General features: G+C 55.9%; 1 protein-coding gene across 1 annotated transcript in view; it reads right to left on the bottom strand.

Moving 5' to 3' along the window:
* The window catches only part of NOL6 (nucleolar protein 6), a 28,823-nt gene extending 12,724 nt beyond the window's left edge, over positions 1-16,099 (bottom strand). Inside the window, exons 1-23 of the mRNA XM_084305021.1 lie at positions 16,056-16,099; positions 15,705-15,935; positions 14,708-14,824; positions 14,275-14,454; positions 13,521-13,689; positions 13,111-13,245; positions 12,824-12,987; positions 12,554-12,674; positions 12,299-12,357; positions 12,063-12,164; positions 11,455-11,570; positions 10,915-11,092; positions 10,414-10,536; positions 9,836-9,984; positions 9,057-9,132; positions 7,175-7,315; positions 6,775-6,892; positions 6,400-6,554; positions 6,026-6,189; positions 5,445-5,597; positions 4,401-4,498; positions 2,555-2,679; positions 2,319-2,408 (exon numbers count right to left, since the gene is read on the bottom strand). Coding sequence (XP_084161147.1) covers positions 2,319-2,408; positions 2,555-2,679; positions 4,401-4,498; positions 5,445-5,597; positions 6,026-6,189; positions 6,400-6,554; positions 6,775-6,892; positions 7,175-7,315; positions 9,057-9,132; positions 9,836-9,984; positions 10,414-10,536; positions 10,915-11,092; positions 11,455-11,570; positions 12,063-12,164; positions 12,299-12,357; positions 12,554-12,674; positions 12,824-12,987; positions 13,111-13,245; positions 13,521-13,689; positions 14,275-14,454; positions 14,708-14,824; positions 15,705-15,935; positions 16,056-16,064 — 2,973 coding nt within the window. The 5' untranslated portion in view covers positions 16,065-16,099. The remainder of the gene's footprint in view (positions 1-2,318; positions 2,409-2,554; positions 2,680-4,400; positions 4,499-5,444; positions 5,598-6,025; positions 6,190-6,399; positions 6,555-6,774; positions 6,893-7,174; positions 7,316-9,056; positions 9,133-9,835; positions 9,985-10,413; positions 10,537-10,914; positions 11,093-11,454; positions 11,571-12,062; positions 12,165-12,298; positions 12,358-12,553; positions 12,675-12,823; positions 12,988-13,110; positions 13,246-13,520; positions 13,690-14,274; positions 14,455-14,707; positions 14,825-15,704; positions 15,936-16,055) is intronic.
* Positions 16,100-16,311: the final 212 nt, after the last annotated feature.

Raw genomic sequence — 16,311 nt, forward strand, 5'->3', positions numbered from 1 at the left:
CTCAAGAAGAGAGTGAGCAGCCTCCCCTCATAGTGGGATTAAGTGATGTGGCCACAGCGAAAGCACGAGCCAGTGGTAGAGCCAGGGACTGACTCTAAGCCACTCCAGCTCTCAGCCCCCTCAAAAACTTTTCCCTCAAGCCCTTCTGCTCTCCTCAGGAACTGGTAACCCAACCTGGGCCCAAAGCAAGTCCCTACATGCATGGGGGTTCAGGACACCCTGCTGACATCCTACATGCAAGAAAATAAAGTGTCACTCTTGTGGCTGGAGAAGGGCCACAGCATCATGAGTGGCATCATACTCACTGTTGAACTGGAAACACTACACTGGACATGTCCACTTCCCAGCCAGGCCAAAACCTCTTTTCTCCCCTCATTTAACATCGCTCACACACCACGTTTTCCATAGTACAGGGAGTATTGCAGATAAACACATCTTTTCAAAGGCACTGGGAGCCAGCAGGTTTGTTTCCTTCAGTAATAAATAATAATGCAAGGAACAAGAAGCTACTAGCACGGGCTTCCCCCCAAGGGGCTGCTCAGAGACACCCACCCCTGTCCTGGGAATGTGACCAAAATGGACGTTAGATCCCATAAAGATACACAAAGGCTGCCAAAATATCACAGCTGGCCATAATGCTAATTCCAGAGAGGGAACACAGAGGAACAACAAGACAGTCCAGGCAAATCTAGGTGGAAAGCAGCATAAGGATGAACACAAGCCTGAAATAAACCAGCCCCGCAGCTTCCCCTCTCAATCACTACAGGAAACATCCCCACTAAGGCTGCACCCCATCCCCGCAGCCTCAGCCCCGACCCTTCTCAGCCTCCAGCTCAAGTACAGGCTGTCTCCCCCAGGACAGACAGACAGACAGCATCCCGAGGTCCCTGTCCCTGCTGTGCAGGAGCAGGAGGTCCCACCCATCCCACCCGGGAGCAAAGTGGCAGGCAGCTGTGGATTCACGCTGAGGACAGCCAATAATCACCCTATCACACAACATCCTGGATCCTTTTCAAGCTGGATTTGGCCTGGCCCTGACACGGAAAGGAAGAGTAGTTACCGGCTGTTCTGCCTGTTATCATCTTCCTCTTCCTCTGTCCCACAATGGGCTCCCAAAAGGAGCAGATGGCGCAGTTACGTGGCTCAGGGAGTGTGGAAAGGCTCTGCGCAGCTCATCACTAGAAAGCAGCACATCCCTTGGATGCGAGGAACGTAGCTGTACCCTGAGGCAAGCCTCTGCTCTGCTGCCCTCATCCCTTTATGCCATCATCTCTCCTGACCTGTCAGGTTCAATGAAAAAGGTTCCCAGAGCATCCCAAACGCCCAGCAGAGTCAGCAGCAAAAAAAGGATGTGGAAAGGAGCAGGATGCAGCTCTGAGCCCTGCCCCTAACTGCCACACAAGGGTCTCCTCCGACCAGCTGCCTCCTCGTGTCACTGCCATCCCCCACGGGGAAGGGTCCAACTGCAACAGCACCGGCAGCCAGGGGAGGAGGTAAAACAAGCGAAGCCATTCATGGTTCTTGGCCAGCACCTGCCACCCTTAAACACGGCACAGCGCTGCCAAAATCAGCAGCACTTGGCCCAGCAGCCCTTCACACCTCCTCTGCAGCTTTACGGGCAAAATCAAGGGTTCCTGTTTTATAGATGAGGGCACTAACACACCTGAAAGAAGTGGAAGAAAACACGATTTCCACATCTCAGCTTGCTCCCTACGCAGAGAAGACGCAATGACTTGGATTTCATTGCTGCTGAAGGACCACAGTCCGGGTACACAGAGGAGCCTGACTTTTCCTCCCCTTCACTCCCTAATCTTTTCTAAATGGAAGTAGAACCTGGGACACTTCACACTGGGACAGTCTGAAACGCTGCTAGGTGGATTTTCCCAGAGGTCTTCCCTCACACCACTTCCTGTTCTTCACCCCAACAGCTCAGACCAGCTTGATTCCAATTCCTCCCCCATTGTCAAGACACCAGCAAGCTCACCCAAACCTAAATGCCATCAGAAGAAGTCCTGCAACAGTGTCTGCTGCCAAGCTCTGCTAAGGTTAAACCAGAAGGGTCAAGGCTGGGAAGAAGTAAATGATGTTTTGCAAAGCCCCAGGGCATGTTAGAAGCCAGGATGAGCCGTTCCCCCACTGCAGGAGTTGGGGAGAGTTTGGGAGCTCAGGTTGTGCACACATGCCTGCACACAGGAGCAGGACTGGAGGGGGCAGCCTCCAGCCCACATGATGTTGGCTGGAGCTTCTCCATGTCAAGCTCCTCTCCCATCTGCTTTGCCAGAACCCAAAAACCCTCGTGTGGGGCCCCAAGGGGTCACCTTCACATCCTGGCTGCCGAGCGGGTCCATGAGCTGCTCCTCCAGGGTCCGGAGAGACTCTGCGGCCAGCACGAGAAGGCGCTGCAGGATCTGGGGAGGAAAAAGAGCTTTAGGGTAAAACTCATGGATGCAGGGGGAACCCCAGCCACCCACAGGGCTGGTGGAGCTCCCCCCAACACCGGGAGCAGGGAAATGCCCCAGACACTATGAGGCACAGATCTGGAGCCCCAGCTCACCTGTGCTGAGGGTTGCTCTCTTGTCCACACCGAGCTCCACTGGTCTTTGGGGGTGGCGATGAACATGACAGGGAGGCGAGAGCGAGCGGCCATGAACTTGTTCCTGATCTCTGTGCAGTCGGCGTCTGCAGAGGGCAGGCAGCTGGGTGAGATGCTCTGCTGCACCCACAGCCCTCCACCAGCCCCCGTGCCCGTGTATCACAGTCCAGAAAAGGGTGCTGCAACGTGCTTTTAACCTTTCCTGCCCTCTGATCCCAACTCCAGACCTCAGCGCCCTGCAGACCTTGCAGAACGAGCTGCAGAGGGATGTGCTGCTGACCGTGGAGAGTGTGTAGAAGCACGAAGGAAAAATTACAGCCATTTACATAGAGACAGGAGGCCACTGAAGAGAAGAATTCTCTAGGTCACCTTTCCTACCCCACAGCCCCACTACCAGACAGATTTTTTTAGTTTTCAATGAGCCTGTTTTTCCTTGCAAGCCCAGCCTGGGTACTTCCCAGCACATTTTAAACTAGGAACAGGGTATTTGCTCTTTTTTCTCATCTGCTAAACAGAAAGCGTGCTGACACACAACTGGGTGCATCTCCCCAGCTCTCAGCATGCTGCTGGCCAGAGGTGGTGGGGCACACAATCCCTCCACATATAAAACCAGGGCATGCTATGAGGGTGTCTGCAGCCCAGGAAGGTTTGGAGGTGGTGAGCCCAGCAGTGCAGCTGTCTTCTGTTCCTTCCCACCGTGCCTCAGCCCTGCTCTGCTGTCATACAGAGCCAGATGATCCTGGGGCTGAGCCCCACCAGTGGTTCTGCAGGGAAAGCAGTGGGTGGCTCTCACCAAGCCCTCCAGGACAGAGGACAGAGCTCCCCAGCAGAGAAACAAGCACCAATGAATACTGCCAGTGGCTGGGAGAGAAGCAAGGGGAGCATCAGCTCCGCACTTGCTCTGATCTCGTGCTTCCCTCTGCATCTGCCAACAGGGAATTTTGGAGACAGGACGCAGGGCTGGGTGGACCTTAGCTCTGAATTCATCCAGGCGCTCTCACGTGGGCCCAGACACAGCTCAAGCTGCAGTCGCTGGGAGCTCACGTCATAAGCTAACACGAGAGTTTGCACCTGAAGAGTCTTCTGCTTTGTTTCTAAATGGAAAAAGCAGCTCTTTGGCCAAAAACACTTCCCATTTTGTTCATTAAAAGAAGCTGGAGTGCAGAAAAATACCAGTTTCAAAAACCCATTCTCCCAAAAAAGAGAAAACTGGAGGAGTGCTGAAACCCACAGAAACAGCTGCTCCCTCCATGAGCCTGCCCACACTCCCAAGCAGCTTTTCCTTCTCATATAAATCAGCTTTAAACACTAACTGTTGCTCTCCCACCCACCCTGGCACCCCAACAAAGATAAGGCAATCCCATGGTCTCTTCTGGCTCACACGAAGAGACAGCTGGTACCTAAAAGATGATCAACAGACAAAATAATAAGAGCGTAGGACATAGGTCCACTTGGATGTGCCAAAATGTTCCTTTGGAAACCAGGGACATTTACCAGGAAATCCTCAAAGCTCAAGAGATAACAAACAGTAGAGGACTGCAACCCTTTTTCCTTGTGTGTCTCACAGATGGGAACCAGCAGATAGCCCCTGTGATGTAGGCTGCTCAGTGGGGCTCTCAAAGCCACAACCCAACTCCAAAGCCAGGTTAAACCCAGCAGAAGAGGAAATGGATAGAAAATCTCCATGTTCCATGCAGAAACCTGGGAGTCCTCACATATCCAAAAACCTAGGGGCTGCCCAAAGGAGGGCTCAGCACCCTCACACCACAGCTCTCCCACAGCCCCGGCCCACGTGCTGCCCGCTCACCCGTGAGGCCGGCATTCAGGTTGACGATGAGGGGGTTGTTGTTCCAGTCAAAGGTCACCAGCAGGTTGAGGAAGCGCAGGAACCCCACCTGGGGAGAGCTGCAGACAAGACAAAAAACAGTTCAACACTGGTATTTGCTCCCCCGGCCTGGCAGCTTGGCAGGAACAGGGTTTGGAAGTGATTTAGTGGTGCCCAGGCCACACATAGCCCAGGAAGGGTGCTCAAGGTGAGAGTATGAGGTGCTTCCCCTTCTCCAGGGCCCTGAGGAAAGTCTTCCCCCTTTGTTCCTCCCTCTCCACACAAAAAAAAACAAGAGAAATTGAGACACTGTCCCTGCATCTCCCAAAACATGGACAGGTGGGAATAGAGCAAGGGTGAACCAGAGGCAGGGCTGCTCCCATCTCCAGGGCAGCTCTGTACGATGCTGGCCAAGCTCGCACTGTGCCTGCCTCGCTGCAGCACAACGTGCTCGCAAAACGAGACATCTGGGAAGGTAGGGCTCTCGCTAGCAGGCTATTTTAGGAGACAAGTAAAGCTTTCCAGGCATCAGGCAATTACTCCTCCTGTTTTGGGGAAGGAAGCCGGATCCTGAGCACAGGTTAGTGTAACCTTTTGACTCCGCACGGAGCACAAAGACAGCCTTTAACTTCATTTCACTCCCTCCGAGCTGTATCCAGCCCACCTGCCAGAGGCCAGAAAGCAACTGACCCCCAGGGATTATTTACCAACACACAGCTCCGTTCAGCTTTCAGTAGCTGACCTTCTGCCCTTCCCTCGGGAGTTCCTTCCAGGACAAACACGAGCTGCAGCCACCAGCACTGCTGTAACATCCCTCCCAGGGAACCCAGCAGGGCCAGCGTGCTGGCCCTCACCCCAATTCTTCCACTGTCAGCCCTGGGATACAGAGCCCTGCCAATCCTCAAGAAAAATTAAACACAGCAGCTGTACCACCAGCACCCAGAGACCACCCCACGCCTCCTTCATCCCAGGTAAAGAAAAAGGCTCCAAGTTCCCACCAGGCCAGCTTGTGCTCCTCATCCTCACCTGGGTGGTGTGAAGGGGGCTGGGTGGAGGAAGAGAGAGGCCACGAGAAGGTCCACACACTCCTCAGAGATGCTGTCACTCAGCAGCTGGGCGCTGACCCAGCGCTTGGCCAGCCGGCAGGAGCTGCCGAAGACGGTGTGCTGCTGCTGGAGCCTGCAAGAAGGCAGACAAATACCTGCGAGTGTTCAACAGACACATCCCAGGACCCAAAACACCCTTTTTGCATTCAGCAGGAGAGAAAAGAAGGATCAACACCTGCTGGAAACAGGTGTCCAGCACCACAAGCACAGAACATACTGTGGGTGCTGAGATTTTAGAGGGAACAAAGTGGAAATGCTGCTACATGTTCCCCTCTAATCATACTGCTCTTTGGTGTTTGTCTCCCCATGTTGGTGACCTTTGATGTGACAACAGGGACAACCAGCTCTCCCCTCTCCTTCCTCACCAGCTCACAAGGCGAGCTGAAAAACTACTTCCCACAGCAAGCTCCTCACCACACCACCACCCTCCATCATCGAAGGGCATCTCCACAGGGGCTCCTGGCCCCTTTCTGCCTGCCCCATGCCCTCTGCCTCACATACCCGTGCAGGGAGCTGGTTAGATAGGGCCGATGCAACGTCTCCAGCTCCAGCTGCTGAGACTCCTCTGTATCCTCGTACTTCACCATCCCTTCTGGGGTAACCACTTCCTTCAGGATCAGGGGCTCTCGGTGGTAGGCAACTTGGAGACGGAAAACATAGCCATCCTGGGATGGGGAGGGAATCACAGGTCAGGCTTGGTGGCAATACAACCAGGCTGCTGTGCTCTGCGAACACATCAGTCCAGTCTTCCCATTCTTCCTGGTGGGCCTTGCACCCGAATCCTGGTTGTGATCACCTCCATAACCCCCTGCACGCCGCCCCTCCCACAGCACCCTCAGCCCACAGCTCTGGAGGAAGCCCCCACGCCCCCCTACCTTGTACACGTCCGTGTGGGTGACCGCAGGCCTGCAGATCAGCTGGTGCTGCTGCTGGAGGAGCTCGGCCAGCTGGAGGTGGAAAGCTGCCTTGATGCGCTTGATGGCTTCCTTGTCCTGCGGCCAGCGGCCGCTGCCTTCCATGTGGCAGATGACTGGATGCAAAGGGACAACAGGAGGCCAGTGAGCCCCACGCAGGGACGGGGTGCTCGCTGGGGGTGGCTGGGACTTAGAGGTTATGGCGGGGGAGCAGGAGGAGCTGGAGCTCTGGTCCCGCCTACAGGACACAAAGGCAGCGGTGACGGTGTCAGCATCGTTGCTTCCCTCCGCTTCCCCCCCCCAAATCTTCTCCTGCTCACATCTCTCCCCACTTACTTTTCATAGGGGCGATGTAGGCTGGGCAGGGCTTCTTCTCCGAAGGAAGCAGCAAGCGCTTGGTCCTGATTTGCTTATGGAAGGAATAAATCGGCTTCATGGGAATAGGAGGGAAGACCTGCGAGACAGCAACCACCAGGGCACTGAGAACAGGGAGCAGAAACCCCACAGCCCTGCACACGCCAGCCCCCAAACCTCCTGCCCCCAACACAAAGAGCTTAGCAACTTGTGTGCTCAGCCCTAAGGGTGGGACAGCAGAGAGGAGACATTGCACCACCCCGAGGGCTCTCAGTGGCTACAGAAGAACCACTGATTCTTTCCCAAAACCCGAACAGGGCCAGAGGCTCCCCCAGACCCCTTACAAACCACCCCCACAGGGGCCGTGCCCAGGGACACTCACGTCGGTGTAGCGGAGGGCCGGGTGGACACCCTGCACAGCCGTCACCGTCAGCGGCAGCCCCTCCAGGTTCCACAGCTTGCGGCTCAGGTCATCGTAGGAGCAGACGATGCTGACCATGGCCTCCTCGCCGGTCCCCGAATCCTGCGGACACACGGAGAGCACCTCTGCAGTTGCCTCTCCCACTTCTGTAGCACAGGTGCCCGCCCTGCCTCACTTGCAGCTAGCACTGAGGTCAAGGAGCTGGGACTTTTGTCCGAGAGCAGCACCTGACAGAGGTGCTCAGAAAGACAGGAAGGTGAATGAGAGAGGGAAGACCAAAACAAATCTGTCTGCAGCTCCCCAGCAGTTTCAGGCATCCCAGATGCATTTCAAGACAGAAGTGAAATGATTTCCTGTTGCTGCCTTAGTGTCTTGCACAAGAGCTCTACTGCCAACTTTCTGCCTAGAAAAAGAGAAGCTAGGAGTGATTTGGGGGTAAAGAGATCACAAACTGACAAGGCAAGAGCTCTGCTGCTGCCTCTCATCTGGTTATTGGAGTGTCAGCAGAAGCAACAATTAACAAAAAGCTGCTCTGACTACGCTCTTAGCCAAGGCAGAGATGCAAAGCATGGCAAAAGCAAGGGCAGAAAATATCCAGATCATCTCAGGAACCCTGGGGAGCACTGAAAGAAGAACTGCTGCTGCCCTTGCAGCTTCCACCACCCTGAATCACAGGAGAAAAGCTTGAAATGAGGAAGAGACATCACTGATGCTGAACAGCTCAGTTCAGACACAGATGAATCAAGTTGTGTGCATTTGGCCTGCCCAGGCTTTACAGCAGAGCAGCAGCACCCTCTGCAGGGCACACCACAAATGACAAACCCTGGCCCAGGGGAGGCTGCCTATCCCTAGAGCTAGCTGCACCACCCATCTCCCTTCATCCACCACATCCTTCCACCACCCCAGGCCCCCCGAGCTGCCTGCACATAAGCAGCTGGAAGAGCAGAGATGCCCCTGCCCACAGCCCTGCACGCAAGAGCAGATTTCTACTTCATTCCGCAAGGACTGGTTACAATCAGACTCCTAAAAGGCCCTCAGGACCTGAAAAGTGCATCCTCTCACCAATAGATTTTATCACCCCTGCTCATCCCAGGCTACCCTGCAGGGACATGGTGCAGAGATTTTGCTGCCTCACCACACAGCAAGCTGTACAAATTAACATTTTGTCCAAAATCTGACAAGTGGCTCTGCCCAGACTGCAGCTGAGGCTAATTTCACATGGCTGAGCTGGACTTCAGAATGGCCCCCATGCAAGAGACTCTTTGGTAACATCTGTTCCCCTTAACTCTTAAGAAGGAGAAAAAAAGTTTCCTCCTCCATTTAACAACCAGGTAGAAGTCCCTGGTTTTACCAAATACCAGCAAAGTGGTGCCAAATTGCCCACAGCTCATCTCCAGGCTTTAAGTTTCCAGAAGCTGGAAAGAAGCACAGGTGGAGACATTTCCCAGCCTACAAAACCCATCTTTTTTTGTCTCAAAGTGACATTCTTTGTTTCAAGTGCACAATCAGCTGCAGCACTAGGGAGCACTAGGTGTGCATGATCAGGACTTTGCACCAAGACAGGAAAGATCTTTCTCCTGGGTTTCCCAGGTGGATCTGCAGGATGAAGGCACAGGAGAGCCTGGCCAGTGTCCTGAAGGATGTAAGAGGTGAAAAGGTACAGATGGAACACAGTGGAACCACAACGTATCCTTAGATGATGCAGATGTAGTGCACACAAGCACCCTGGGAAGCACCCAGGTGCCTCAGGTCCACGCAGCAGAGATGACCTCCCTACAACTCTTCCCATACCTCCCTTCCCTGAGAGAAGGAAACGCTCCCTGCATTTGGGGAGCAACTGTACCTCTTTCCCACTCTTGATCACAGAGTCCAGCAGCGCTCCCGTGTAGCAGATGGACGACTCAGGAATATCGGCGTGCCTGCATGAAGGGGGACAACAGAGCATTAGAGCCAGGGCTCCTCACCCCATCCACCCTGACACTGCTGGCTGTGCAGGTAAGGGTCAGTCCAATCCCTCCACACAGAAAGGCCACAGTGAAGAGACCTGTATCTTTGTGCTCCTCCTGTGCCCAAATTAGCAACTCAAAGCAGCACAGCAACATGTGCAGCCTCACAGGATTCAAAGCTAATGCTGCTAATGCAGTCTTTCCTCACAGAACCCCTCCTTGAGTCAGAATAAGAGGACCAGGCAACCTTTATTTTGTTTTCTCCTATGCAAAAAGGTCTTGTTTTTAGCAGGTCTGAAATTCTACTGCACGTGCTCTTGGGAGAGCAAACCTCGTTAACTACCACAAGGTGTCAGCCAATTCCATGAAATATCCTGGGAGGAGAAGCCATTGAGACCTCGCAGCTCTGCCAACAATAAATAGTCAGGGGGATACTGGGACACGAAGGCAGGACATCAATGTCTCCTTGCATCTTCTACGAGGCAGCCAGCAGTATCCAGACCACAATGCTGAAATGACTTCCACATTTTACTTAGCTGAGGTGACCCACAGCCTCCCCAAAGCACAAGTCTGACAGCAGGATTACCACAGACACGGCGGAGAACAGGGAGAACAGCAACAGCCCCCCGCACAGCCACACTTCACCCAGCCCCTGCTACCACTCGGTGCTACTTACAGCTTCAGCAGGTGCCTGACGATCTGCTCAGGGATGAGGCGTTTCTGACAGACAGTGCTGGCCTCCCACACCACTGCCTCGCATATGGTGCCATCCTGGAACCGCCGCAGCTCAGACTTCTCCCCCCAGAAGGTCCGGAAGTCCACAGCCTGAAGGGAGACATTGGCCAAGGCAGGCCATGGGCATGGGCCACTGCTGGGACTGGTCCAAGTGGTGCCGTGACTGCCAGCACCACCTGCAGCCACAGCAGGGCGCCAGCTCTGCTCCACTCCTCCGTTCCCTTAACCAAATGGAAGCCCCAGGATGGGTGGAGCAACAAGCTCAGGTCTCCCACTGCTTCTTCCACATCCCACACTCCCTTCCCACTCATCCCTGCTCGACCATTACCCCTCACACACCAAGAGGCCGTCATGTCACGTCACTGACATCTCACAGCCAGCACCAGCAGCTCAGCAGTGCCTTCATCCTTGACCCACAATGGTTTGTCCATAGCAGGCACCCAGCATCATGCATGGCATCCCCAAAACCACCAATGTCCCCCACCCACCACCACCCCACACGAGGAGAACTCCCCTCACCTCAGGGCGATCAGCTTGCGGTCCCTTCTCCAGTGTGCTGGTAGCAAACTCAGGAAGAAACAGGAGCCCAAATGTCAGGGGCCCGACATCCTTGTGCTTTGGGGGTTCAGCATCGATCGGCCACTGAGAGGAAACAGGGAACATGAAGCACGTGGAGAGATGACATTGCTGGAGCAGTGTCTGCCAGGGTAGATAAACCCCCTGCCACACACGACATGCTCTCAGGTGCCCAGATGGGCACAGACAGGGAAGGTCTTAACAGGCTTCCCAGTGAGAAAGCTGGTTGCCTTCACCTTGCCCTACTGCTGGGCCACGACTTCTACCTAGACCAAACATCCCAGCTGCACCTCGTGCCCCAGGTCCTACGTTCCCGCACAAAGGGGACAGGCCCACCTCCTCCCCTGTGAGTAAAAACCCTCTCCCTGCACCCAGCAGCGCCAAGAGGGATGTACAAGACCCCATGAGCAGCAAAGGATTGAGTGTCACTGCCCACTGTGTTACCTCAGGGGTCTGAGGCAAGGAGTGCGCCACGAGCAGAGCTCTTCCAGCCAGCCCGCGGGCCAGCAGCGAGACGACGAAGGGAAGGGCTGCGGCCACGTAGTTCCCACCGCGATCCATCAGCTCGTTCAGCAGCTCCATCTTCTTGCAGGCACTTTGCAGCTTGGAGACGTGCTTCAGGCTACAGGAAGAGAAAAGCCAGTCACACACCTCTGCCTCCTCCACCAAATCCCTTCTGAGAGAGAGATGCTAGAGGATGGGTAAAGCGAAGGAGCAGAGGGTCCCGGAACAGGACAGGGGCTACAAGAAGCACTGCACTTTGGCATCTCAGGCCAAAGCATTCCCACCCTCCTCCTGGGAAGCTACCTAGGCAATAAAAGTGGAAAGAACAAATGGAAGAGGCACCAACATCTATCCCAGAGCTAGCAGGGCCATCTCCCACCTGACAGGTCCAAATCCACACCCTGGTCAGAAACTAGAAGCAGCCTACTCCTCCCTGAAGAGGCTCCCTCAGCACCACCCCAGCAGCACGAGGAGACTCACTGGAAGACATGGTCAAAGGTTCTGAGCATGGGCTTCGGGGTCATGAGCAGCGCCTGGAAGCCATCCACCATCCTGTCATCCAGAATTTCCATGGAGCGCTTGGCTTCCAGCTGGACCTGAACAAGGAGACAAAGCAGGAGCGTGAACAGGAGGGGAGGAGGAAACCAAATCCCTCCAACAGCTGTGACCAGTGCCCCCCCAGTAAGCCACAGCCTCCTCAGCAGACCCCAAGGCTTGACGGCCTCCATCCTTATCTGCTGGTCACTTGACTGCACACTATACTGCTGGCTAGACACCCCTCCTTGATGTCCCTGCCATCAAAGTGGTTTTTTCTGCTCCAAAACAATTTTTCCCCGCTGAACAGTTGTTTTGCTTCATCTGAAGGTGCCCACACATGGAGCAATAAATCCAGATCTTAAAAGCAATAAATCCAGATCTTAAAATTCACTCCTAAGCTTCAGAGCCGAGGAGAGGTGTTAAAAGCTTGAAATGCAGATCTGAACCCCCTCCCCACATCCAACGGCCCTCTCTGAGACACCCAACCACTCTGCGTGCCTCAGCTCTCTCCTAAGGCAGCATCCTAGGATGCCCTGACGACCTGCCAGTACCTGGTGGTATTTGCTAGCAGTCATATCCGCGCAGAGGTTCACCAGCCCGGAGGGATCCACAAAGACCACTTCAAACGCCTGGTGGAAGTCAGCCAGGGCAGGCTGGAAGAGCAGAGAAAGCCTTCAGAGCCACAGCACAGACATCAGAGCACCAACCACCACCTCGCTGCCATCCCACAGCCCCACACAGGGCACGTCCCTGCCCAGCAGTGCCAGCAGCACAGCCAGTTGCTCACCAGGGAGTCATCTGTGTCCTTCGCGAGGCTGATCCCCGTCACACTCAGGTCAGTGGTGGCTGTGGGCAAACAGGAACAAGTCACACTGCCATCTGCATCCCCTCCTGTCACATCCCCTCCTGTCCATCCCACCCACAGGGGCTCAGCAGAGGGAGAAGAGCCATAACCCCCTCCCCTCTTCCACTGCTCAGGCTTTGTGCAGAGACTCTGCTGACACCGAGCTCCCCCTGCCCTGAGAGGCCCCTGGAAACTCACCCAGGAACTGCAGGACGTTTCTCAGCACCTGGTACCCGCTCATCACCCTGACGATTTTGCGTTTCATCAGCAGGTACCCAACCAGCATGGAGACGAGGAAGCCGCTGAAGCACCCCAAGCCCTGTGGAAACAAGTCAACAGGAGCTCAATGAGACACTAAAAGCCAAGCAAACCACCCAGTGGGGCCAAACCACCCCCCTTCCACCCCAGGAAGGGAGAAGAGGCCAAGGGCACGTTGGCCACATGAACTGAGCCCAGCCCAGCCCTCACCTTGCTGAGCTGCCTCTGGTTCAGCCACACTTTGAGAAGGGCGATGCCGTCCTTCATGCCCGGGAAGTCGGTGGCGGCGGAAGACAAGAACTGCAGGTGGGACAGCAGCACCGTGTCGCAGAGGATGGAGTTGTTGTAGTGTGGGGTGGGCGGCTCAGGGGCTCCTGTGCAAGGAGATGGCAACGTGTTGGATCCAACCACAAGCCTCCCACTCGCAGAGAAGGGCTGCAGCGAGCCCAGCTCCAGGTGCAATGAGCAGCCTCGTGCTCCCCCAGCCCAGGCCCTACCTTCTTTGGGGGCGCTCTGCTCCATGAACCAGGCTGTCCGGACGTTGTTCTTGCTAGGGTGGAAGCGGCTCAGCTTGAAGAAACCCGGGGCAGGACAGGTGTGAAGTCGCACAGTAACCAGCTTCTCGTCCTTGCCTGTATGCACCAAAGGAGGGCAAAGGTAACAGGGAGCAGGGGTGAGGAAACTGGACAGTGCCAGACAGAGCTGTGTTTATGTAGGGTCTGCTTTCCTCCCTAAGGGTGGGCAAGCCAGCAAGGCATGGGGAGGAGGCTCAGGAACCATAGGACGGGAAGAGACCTCAAAGGATGAGGATGGGTGAGGGATGAGGGGAGGGAGAACTGGGAGCAAAGCTGAGAAATGTATCACCAACTGCAAGGATCCCTCTGCTGGAGGAAGGTGAATGCTCTACCTTGGGGCCTGAGGAGCAGGATGGGCTTGAGATGGCTGCTGTTCATGTAGGCAAACTTCACGCTGCCAAAGAGCTTCTCCTTGGAGAAGTGGTGGGCAATGTGGGCCAGGTACAGAGCTCTCTTGCGGTGGTAGCGCTGGTTCAGGTTGTCTTTGTCCTGGAAGACTTCCTGCAAGGGGAGGGACAGGGGAATCTCAGCCCTCCTGCACACAGAGCCCAATTAAGCCCGAGGTACCACATCCACAGCTTCCCCCATCTCTGACACACAGCTACAACCCGAGAGAGCTCCAGGTCAGTGAGGAACGCTGCCCTGTTGCTGGTTCATCAGGCTGTAGGATCACGGAGAGGAGCTGTGCAGCCTAACAGGGCTTTGCATCTTCTCAAAGCCCATCAGAGCCACACTGGACAGCAAGAGGAGGCAGCTCTAGGCCGGTAAGAGCCTGCAAATAAGAGGCTCCCTCTAACACAGAGTTGGCAGCAGGGGCAGAAGTGCAATGGCACTGAAAGCCAGAGAATATCCTGCTTCCCCAGCAACATGGGAGAAGTTCAGCCCAGGCAGAGGGCACAAAGATCATCATGAGGAGCTAAAACCAAAGCCACTGAAACTCTGAACAGCGTGAGCATTGAAGCCTCACTCCCCAGCTCCTCACAGAAGCTGCCACGCTGTGTGTCCGTGTCAGGAATCACGAGGACAGGGACAGGACCACAGGGGACAGGAGGAGATGGGGCTCAGCTCAGGCACAGCCAGACTCACCCGTGGCATGGTGACGGCCACGTCCACGTTGATCTCAGGCTTAATGCAGGTGCCCAGCAGGTAGCTGCCCACCACGCTCAGCTGGGCCGGGGGCAGGAAGCGGAACTTGCCCTTCACATCGAAAGGCACCTGCAGGAACGGCACCTTCACGTCCCCGGGGAGCCACGACTGGTCGGTGAGCTGGGGACAGGCAGGAGAAATAAAGGCTGTAAGCATCACCGAGAGCAGATGGGCACAGAGCAAGACCCCTCCTCCCACACAGCGCTGCCCTGAGCTGGCAGGCACCAGCACCCAGAACTTGAAGACCCCGCCAACGTAAAGCAAGGCAGTATTTTTTCTGTCCCTAAAGTTCCCATGGGGAACTGGCTCTGTCCTCAGCAGAGCCTGCTCCACACAGGGGACTCACTGCCTCCCCCAGCCCCCTGGGACCTACGTCACTTTCCGAGGTCTCCGGGATGGCGCTCAGCAGGCCATTAATTTCATGGAGGAAGGCATCGATCTTCTTCTTCTTCGTCTCCTTCAGAGTAACCTCCTTCAGAAGTTCTTCAATCTGCAGGGGAAAGGGGACCGTGAAAAGCAGCTGCAACACTAGAACTGCACCACTGATGGTGAGAAGACAAAGAAGGCAGCAAGCTGAGCTGGACAACGCCTGGGTCTCTGCAAAAACTCATCTCACAGTTGGAAGACCAGCCAGCCCACAGGCAGGAGCTCCTGCCCTCTCCTGTGAAGTGCTAAATGGAATTCAGCTCCATTCCACCGGCTTCTACATGAGGCCCAGCCATGAAAAGCTGGAATGACAGTCACGGGCTTTGCTCTCAGAAAGGTTTTTGCATGACAAAGTGCCAGCTCCAAGAGGCAACCCTGCAAGTTCACATCGTGAATGAGGTCCTAGAGATCCTGCTACCAAAATTAACAAGCAATCAGGAAATCGGAGGTGCTCCTTATAAAAACCAAAGGTGTGAGGGCCACCAGGCACTATTTATGTAGCACCCCCTCCTCACACAGGCTGCTTGTTTTCCTGGAACACAAAAAACCCTCCTGTCCCATTCAAAAGTCTTGCAGCAGACGGGTGCACGTGGCAATGTTACTCCCTGACAAGCAATCACCGCACTGCAAGATGCAGCACTCACACTCCCAACACACTGCAACCACCTGCTGGAAACGTTCAGCTTTAAAGCAGTAAATGAAGCAAAAAGCTGGGGGTGGGGTGACAACAAGAACTGAGACCCCAAGAACACGTTGGAAGTCTCATGAAGCCTGGGCTTTGTCCCTGCCCCATGCCCGCTGTCCCCCAGCCCAGCTCCTGCAGGGGACAGGCCAGGAGGGCTCCGCAGCCTGCTCACAGCCTGGCGCTGCCCCCCAAAAACCTCCAAAATCCCCCCAAAACCCCTCAAAATCCCCCCGGAGCCCTCAGGAGAGGCAGATCTCACCTGCAGGCGCAGCAGGCTGGAGTGGAACAGATCCTCCGTCTCCTTCAGGCGGTTCAGCTCCTCGCTGCTGGGCGGCTCGTACAGCTCGGCCCTGCTCAGCCGCCCTGACGGGGCCGGGGCCGGGGCCGGGGCCGGGGCCGGGGCCGGCCTCTTCCTACCGCGGGCAGCGCCTCTCCCGGGGGTCTGCGAGCCCTGCTCCGCCTCCGCTGCTTCTGCCGGCTCCTTGAAGCCCTGCGGGGAGAACTCAGCATGGCCCCGGGGCTCGGGGCGCTGATCCCGGCCCCGCCGGGCGCCCTCGGTCCCCTCAGCCCCCCTCATGCCGCCCCCGGCCCCCTCAGGCCGCCCCCTCACCGCCATCATGGCCGCCGCCTCCTTCTCCTCAGCGCCCCGCGTGGCGCAGCGGACCCCGCTAGCGCCCGCCCGCCGCCCTCCCATTGGTCCGTACGCACCGCTTCGGGCTTCTGATTGGTCGTCCCCTCCTCCCGTCCCGCCCCCCCGGTAAGTTTGTGTGAGGGGGGGGGGGGCGGCTCGTCGTCGCTTTGCGGCGGGTCGTGCTGTGGGGTGGGGTGGGGGGGCAAAAAGGGGGCAGTTTGGGTTTTTTTTGGGT

Source organism: Netta rufina (assembly GCF_964035555.1).
Source record: "Netta rufina genome assembly, chromosome: Z".
NCBI lineage: Eukaryota > Metazoa > Chordata > Aves > Anseriformes > Anatidae > Netta > Netta rufina.